The 8192-nt window shown below is 40.9% G+C and overlaps 1 protein-coding gene across 1 annotated transcript; it reads right to left on the reverse strand.

Moving 5' to 3' along the window:
- Positions 1-728: 728 nt before the first annotated feature.
- Positions 729-5672, reverse strand: SMG8 (SMG8 nonsense mediated mRNA decay factor). The gene is made up of 4 exons (XM_035026724.1): positions 3847-5672; positions 3003-3148; positions 1655-2527; positions 729-1244 (listed from the first exon to the last, which is right to left on the reverse strand). The coding sequence occupies exons 1-4, from the start codon at positions 5603-5605 to the stop codon at positions 1047-1049; spliced, it is 2976 nt and encodes a 991-aa protein (XP_034882615.1). The 5' UTR covers positions 5606-5672; the 3' UTR covers positions 729-1046.
- Positions 5673-8192: the final 2520 nt, after the last annotated feature.

The raw sequence follows: 8192 nt of genomic DNA on the forward strand, positions 1-8192 counted from the left end.
AGTCGATTAAGCATCTGACTCTTGGTTTCAGCTCAGTCCAGGATCTCAGGGTCATGAGATCAAGCCCCATGTCTGGTGTCATTCTCAGTGGGGAGTCTGCTTCTCTCCCTCTCTGGCTCCCTCTGCCCCTCCTCCCACTCTCTCGCTGCCTAAAATAAATAAATCTTTAAAAAAAACCAACTATTAATACATGTCCTACAGAGCAATCTAGCTGTATTTTCCAAATGCCGTGCACTACTTAATAAAACCAACCAAAAACCATGCTTAGTACAAAAGCAATTGTGATTGTTAAAACTGATATACAAGGAATGAAAAATTAATAGGATTAAAAATAAGGATGAGATGCAAGAAGAATGTAAGTTAATTTCCAGAGTTGGAGTCCCATGTTGGGTGTAGAGATTACTTAAGAAAAAGGGTAAAAAAAAGTTTTAGTTCAGATAGCATTCATTTAAAAAATGAAATAAAATAAAAATAAAAAAATAAAAAATAAAATATGACATCTTATCAGTTCAGGACTAAAATAGTAAGAACAAAACAGCCTAACTCAGGTACCAGAATTGTGAGCCAAACAATAGGGCTTTTTTTGCAATTAAATCCTCATACCATTACCTACTGGATCATCTTATTTTGAAGATAATTTCAGAAGTGGCATCTTAAGGAAAATCCCAGCTAAAACATCATTTGAACCAAAACAAAGTTTTGGCTCAACATGACTATGTAACATTCAGTTATGATAGAAACATATTTTATTATGGACAGTGAAACAGGAGCAAAAGAAAATAGAGGTATCAACCAGGTATTTGATGTCCTTTTCTAGAAGAACCAATGTTTATTAGCAAGCTGTAGGCCCATTTACAATAAATATCAATAGTATCATGAAATAGTGGAACAATTACTGTCCCAATACTGAACTCCTGTAACCAAAGCACATTTTGAATTCAAGAAAACACAGCATATATGTACCAACACCAAAACCAAAACCACCCCCCTCCCCAAACACACCAAAACCAAACACCAGCTTTAAGATCGAATTGGTTGTAAAACACTTATTGTGTTACTGCTTTCAGAACTCCACGGAGCACCTTGTAACTCATTAACTGCACGTTTTCCTTAGGAGGGAAACAAGGTCCTCTCTCAGTCACATATGCATAAGGAAATCTCAAAACCCAGAGGCCATCTGGTGGGAGAGTGATTTCTTGTTTTTCTGGGTAGAATACTGGACACGGTGGTGGGCCTGGTTGAACCTAAAAAATAAAGGTAATGTACTTAATGTACTTATTTTTACATTTTTCAATGAGATAAATGCCTAAACAAAAATAGGTTCAAAGACCATATAAGATTAAGGAGGTAATGGGTACACTCGTAACTCTAATCATATTCAATATTATATTACTTAGTCTCAAATATTATCCTACTTTTCTACAGATTTTTAACTTCAAGTTCTGCCTTTGAACTATACAATGTGAATTGATAGTGTGAACTGATTAACACACTCATGATTTATTTTTCAAGAACTAGAATATTAGGTAAAAAAGGTATTTAAAATTTAGAACTGTTTAATGAAATAATTAATATTATCCTGTACTTTTAAAAAAACAATCAAAACAAGCATCAGCATTTTTTGTTTGAAGATGGAAAAGGTCTTATTTCTTACCTGGGGCATTAGTATTATCTGCAAAGGAGCATCAGGAACTACAACAAAAAGCCTCATAAGTTGAGCATAATGTGGTTTTAGCCCTCTACCCTGAGATGATGACAGAATATATAATGGCATATCACTATTCAAGGCTTTTAAAGCAGACTCCTTTGGCCCACTTCCCATTACTTTCATTACTTTGTCAGGTCCTGAGCACATAAACCTCCGACCTCTAGAGTCTTCATATTCAAACCCCACAAATGCTCGAGCTATGTCATCTCTCCGTCTTCCTCTTCCCATTACAACTGCACTTCTCTTTCCAGGAATAGCTTTATTTGGAGCAGGCCAAGAATTTGTGTCTAAGTCTCCTTCATCTTCAGCTCTAGTCCTGATGACAATGTCCCAAGGCATAAGATAGTTTGTTCCTGGAATGAAGCCCTGTTGGTCTAAACCTGTATGAAAATTGTAAGACTTAGCAGGGCCTAGTTTAACTAATGACCAGCTGGAGAATTTGGGTAGGAGACCTTTAGGGCAATTTGAATGTAGCATGCCTGGGAGATACTCAACTGTAGATGCCTGTCTATCAACCAAGTTTGGTCTCTTCTCAGTTTTTACTTCTCCTTGACCATGAACTTCTGGATTATCTCCTCCTGCTTGTGGATCAGCTGGATAGGTACCTAAACTATCTGTGGATTGGCCTAAACTCAAAGCTAAACTCAGGCTTGTGCTCTCTCCTTGAGTCTGAGGTTCTTTTTCTTTAAGTTTATCAGCATCTGCATCTGGAGGGGCAGGAGAAGATTCATTTTTGGCAGGAGCAGGATCTGGAGTACTTGGTTCAAATACTGGGAAATTGATATGATCCAGTTTTCCACAACATTTTTCTTCCAGAAGCTATAGAGGAAGAAACAAAATAAAATTAACAACGTTGTTAACTTTTCATTTAAAATAACACACTCTGGGCGCCTGGATGGCTCAGTTAGTTAAGCACCTGCCTTCGGCTCAGGTCATGATCCTGGGGTCCTGGGATTGAGCCCCACTTCAGGATCCCTGATCAGTGGGGAGCCTACTTCTCCCTCTCCCTGCCCCTCACTCGTGCTCTCTCGCTCTCTCTCTCTAATAAAATCTTTAAAAAAAAATAAGTAAATAAAATAAAAATAACACACTCTTCGTTCTAAAAACCAAGATAAACAATTAATGAGTAAGCAAATAAATACATATAAAGAACTTTCCCTTGTCTCTAGATCACACTCCAGTCACATTTACTTTTCTATGTACTTTGCTTCTGAAAATATGTATTTTTACTTAAATGACAATTAACAAAAAAAAGGGGGGGAGGAAAAAGAGGAAGAAAAAATTCAGAGTCTACCTGATAAAAGTCATAGTTAGCTGCCTTGATATCAAAGGGATCATCTCGAGGTGCTTGTTTCCTTCCACAGTTACAGGCACCAGTAGATCGAGCTCGGCTATTGTGATACAGCACAGGAGGATTTCTATCGGCCTCTGGTTTTTCTCCTGGAAAATGTAACACTCACTATTAATTTCATACACACAATGCAGAATCAAATTTATTTTACATTCTATAGCATCTAACCCCCAAATTTCTCCAAAGAGTACTTTGGAAATGAGAAGGAAGAAAAAGAAAAAAAAAAAAAAAACACCTACCAAAAACACAAAACCTTGACTAAATGCACACAGCAGGAAACGCAACTGAAAATACATAAAATGACATATATCTTCAGTCTAAAGTCTTAGGTTTTCTAAGACAATTTTATCATCATCATGGTGACCTTCTATTTCATTGTATTCTTTTTAGTTCAACAAAAACTCCAAGATAAAAATGTTAACATGAAATTTTTGAAAATTTATATTCACAGTTCTCATTTACTAATTCCCTACGGCTCATCCTTTAAATACAAGAAAATAATTAGTAGTCATAGCTGTTATTTTCTTTTTACAGCAGAAGAGAAAACTTAAATTTGATGCAACTAAATTTCTGTAGGGCTCTTTTTAAAGTATCAATACATAATGAAAGCCTTTCTTAAAACAAGAATAAAAGGGTGACTTGCTGGCTCAGTAAAGTATGTAACTCTTGATCTCAGGGTCGTGAGTTTGAGCCCCATATTGGGCAAAGAGATTACTTAAAAAAAACAAAAACAAAAAAAAACCACAGCTCAGTTCTGATTTCAAAATGCTGAGAGAATATTAGCTACCTGATTTAGGTAATGAGTGAAATTTATGTACACAGTGTTGATCAGTTAAACTCCTCTCCTCACAGAGCTGATGGCCATTGCTCCAAAACTTGTAGCAGTCCTCGTGTAACTGCATGGCATATTTGTGAAAGGCTGGACCCCTAGCATGTTGACTGTACACTCGAAGAGCCTGAGCAAGCTGATTCTTATGGACAGTCATTGTGTAATTATGAGGCAAATTTGACTGATAGGCACTATGGGCCATGGGCAAAGCTTTTTGGCACCGGTTTTCTGAGAATTTGGTGTCAATATCCAAAAACCCTTCCAAGACTTTAATACTGCTTAAAATCTTAGATGTTAGCTCCCCCGTGGGAGACCCCAGGTCCTCCTCTTTCCCATCAATAGCTACTTCATACAGTTTTGAAGCTGCTGAGATCCACTTCTGGTAAGTGGGAAGTTCAAAATGGGAAGGCTGTGGGTTCCTGCCCACACTGTCATCAAAACCTTTCTTGCTGAGGACTAGCTCCACATGCTGCCACAGAAATTCCCGAAGAGTGAAATCCACTAGCTGCCCTGAAGAACTGGAACTGCTGCTGTCAATGTGGAAAGAAAGCTGCTGCCGGCTATGCTGCCTCATCACCTGGTATCGCCTGGGCCCAGAAAGGGGTGCAGGCACCAGCAAAGATTCTGGGTCCTTCACAGTACAATGACTCCTAAGTTGGTCCAGCAACATGCCTACTGGGTCCTCCTCTTGGCTTCCTGGAACTATGTACACAAAAGCTTGGTTGGCAGGCACAGTAAAGAGGCAATTGATACTCTGATTAGTCAAGACACGACTCTTCCTAAAGATTCTATAGATCTGGTCCTCCAGGGCATGTTGCAGTCTCCTTTTGGGAGAATGCTTCTTGGGCTTGTCTGGATGAGCTGGGTCTTGGCTCCGAGGGGGTTCCACCTTGAGGGCTCCATTGAGTTGAAAGAGGAAAAGGAGTCTAGGTGGGCAAGGTCGGCAGTTTAGCTTCCAGTCTTTGCCAACTGGACAATCCTTAATGGCTGTTTTGAGGAGGGGCAGTACTTTCTGTCTGAGTCCATCCAGGGCTCTGAATACTCGATCGTAAGTGATGTCAAAGGAACAAGTGGGATGGACCAGAAGCAGGATGTGACAGACGGAGAAAAGGTAAAGGAGACTGAGACACTGCAGCTTCTCTTGATGCTTCCAGAACTCGTGAGCTTCAGCATGAGGTAAAGAGAGGCCACCTCCAGCTTCCCCGCTCTGAAGGGCATGACAAGCCCGCAGAAGCTGCGAATTGTCACAGATGGAAGTGAGAAGAAGATAAAGAACTTTGCTCTCCTGATTGTAATAGGCCTGCAGAAGGCTGTAGTCCTGGGAGCCCGGCTCAGTTCGGTTACCGTCAGCGGCAGCTACACCTCCCCGAACCGAATCCCCCGTCCCAGCCCCAGCGTCTCCGGCTCCACCAGCCTCCCCGATGGCTCCAGCCTCGGTCCTGATTCCAGGCCCTGTATCCCCAAGATCTTGGTGGCGAAAGAGGGGAAAGACCTGTCGGTCGCAAACCGTGTTCACAAGTGAGAACTTCTCGGAATTCAGTCGCAGAGCCGTCTTGCCGAAGATTCCCACCACGCAGATCTCATCCTCTCGCCAAGGAGGCTCCGGTCCACCAGCCACGCTCCCTCCGCCCTCTGTAGGGGATCCCTCCGGACTTTCAGAGCCGGTCCAGGATGAAGCTCCCATTAGAAGCTCTCGCAAGCTGACAGGACCCGCCATGGTGCTGAGACTTCTCTAGATTCTTTCCGGTCCGCCCTGAAACCCCAACCGGCTTTCGTCCACTTGCGAAATCCCTCCTCCGCTTCTTCAGTTCCTGCTTTCCTCTCACTTTAGGTTCCGCCTCCCGCTCCTAGTTTTTCGCGGTTTCCCTATTGCTACACCACAGCTTGTTTAAGGTTTGCCTTAACCGGAGACTGTAGGAATTGAGAGATCAAAAAGACAGTTGGAAACAGGTAGTTTGCAGTTCGGGGAATACAAAAACACTGCAAAAGAAGCTGGTCAAATGACTCTTGCAAAAATAGAGAAGTGATTGAGTTTAACTCTAGAACCTTGTTACAGAAGGCGTAGTCTGCAGGTCCAAGTGGGAGCTAGTTAGAAATGCAGAATCTCAGTTCCTAACCCAGACCCCACTGAATCAGTACATGCATTTCAACTAAATCCTAATGATTTGTACACACTTTACAGTTTGAGAACCACAGCTCTAGAGATAACTGGCAAGGCAAGGTAGGTGAATGGATTTCCTTTCTTATGTCCTATTCCTAAAGAAATTTAATTCACTCACATCCCCGGAAAAGAAAGCCAGTGGTTTTGAAATGTTTATGGAATACAAGCTTTAAAAAATATTTTCTCATTCTCGGAAGACTATATACCAAAATGTTAAAATGTATATTGAAATGTTTAAAACGTATTAGAATTTGTTCACTTTTATTTCTTTACTCCTCCCCCCCCTTTTAAAAAAGATTTTATTTATTTGACAGAGATAGACACAGCGAGAGAGGGAACACAGCAGGGGGAGTGGGAGAGAGAGAAGCAGGCTTCCCGCCGAGCAGGGAACCCGATGCGGGGCTCGATCCCAGGACCTGGAATCATGACCTGAGCCGAAGGCAGACGCTTAACGACCGAGCCACCCAGGCGCCCCTCCTTTTTCTTTTTCTTTTCTTTTCTTTTTAAAGATTTTATTTATTTATTTATTTATTTGAGAGAGAGAGAGAATGAGAGAGAGCACATGAGAGGGGGGAGGGTCAGAGGGAGAAGCAGGCTCCCCGCTGAGCAGGGAGCCCGATGCGGGACTCGATCCAGGGACTCCAGGATCATGACCTGAGCCGAAGGCAGTCGCTTAACCGACTGAGCCACCCAGGCGCCCCTCCTTTTTCTTTTTTAATAGACTTTTATTTTAAAACAGTTTTAGGTTCATAGCAAAATGGAGCAGAAAGTTCCACTGTAACCTCTGACCCGCCCCCCCCATCCTCCCTCCACCATCTGGCTCCAGAATGGTACATTTGTTACAATCTATGAACCTACATTGGTTGACACATCATTATTATCCCCAAATTGATAGTTAACGTTAAGGTTTATTCTTGGTGTTGTACATTCTATGGGCTTGGACAAATGTATAATGACATGTATCTGCCATTACTGTGGCCTATATAATAGTTTCACTGCCCCAAAAATCCTGTGCGCCATCTATTCATTCTTCCTTTCTCCAACCCCTAGCAACCACTGATCTTTTTACCATCTCCATAGTTTTGCCTTTTCCACAGTGTCATGTAGTTGTACTCATACAGTACGTAGCCTTTTCAGGTTGGCTTCTTCACTTAGTAATATGCATTTAAGTTTCCTCTATGTCTTTTCATGCTTTGATAGCTCATTTCTTTTTAGTGTTGAATAATATTCCGTTATCTAGATGTACCATTGTTTATTTATCCTTTTGCCTACTTAGTTGCTTCCAAGTTTTGGAAATTATTAATAAAGCTGCTACGAACATCTGTGTGCAGGTTTTTGGGTAGACATCCTCTATTGTTTTTAAAAATTTATTTATTTTTATTGAAGTAGAGTTGACATAAAATATTACATTAGTTTCAGGTGTACACCATAGTGATTCAAAAATTATATATTATGAAATGCTCACCATGATAACTGTAGTTACCATCTGTCACCATAGTTTTACCATCTGTCACCATAGTTATTATAACATTATTGACTATATTTCCTATGCTGTACTTTTCATCCTCTTTTTTTTTTTTTTTAAAGATTTTTATTTATTTATTTGAGAGGGAGAGAATGAGAGACAGAGAGCATGAGAGGGAGGAGGGTCAGAGGGAGAAGCAGACTCCCTGCCGAGCAGGGAGCCCGATGCGGGACTCGATCCCGGGACTCCAGGATCATGACCTGAGCCGAAGGCAGTCGCTTAACCAACTGAGCCACCCAGGCGCCCTCATCCTCTTTTATTTTTATCTATTTATTGTGGAAATAATTTTGCAGTATATACATATATCAAGTCATGTTGTATGCCTTAAACTAATACAATCTTATATGTCAGTTATATCTCAATAAAACTGTGGTGAGGGAAAGAATTATTTAATTCTCAAAGGAAGGATGGAGCCCTAAGTCCATAGTGGTGGCGTTTTTAATAAATTAAGCTATACTTGGCTTCTCAACCAATTCTTATTTACTAATAAGAATTCAGAAAGGAGCAGGAGTGGTTTTTTTAAACATATTTAAAAAAAATTTGTTGGGGTGCCTGGGTGGCTCAGTCGGTTAAGCATCTGCGTTCAGCTCAGGTCATGATCCCAGGGTCCTGGGATTG

The sequence above is a fragment of the Mirounga leonina genome, unplaced genomic scaffold (assembly GCF_011800145.1).
Source record: "Mirounga leonina isolate KUSES-001 unplaced genomic scaffold, KU_Mleo_1.0 Mir_200, whole genome shotgun sequence".
Taxonomy (NCBI): Eukaryota; Metazoa; Chordata; class Mammalia; order Carnivora; family Phocidae; genus Mirounga; species Mirounga leonina.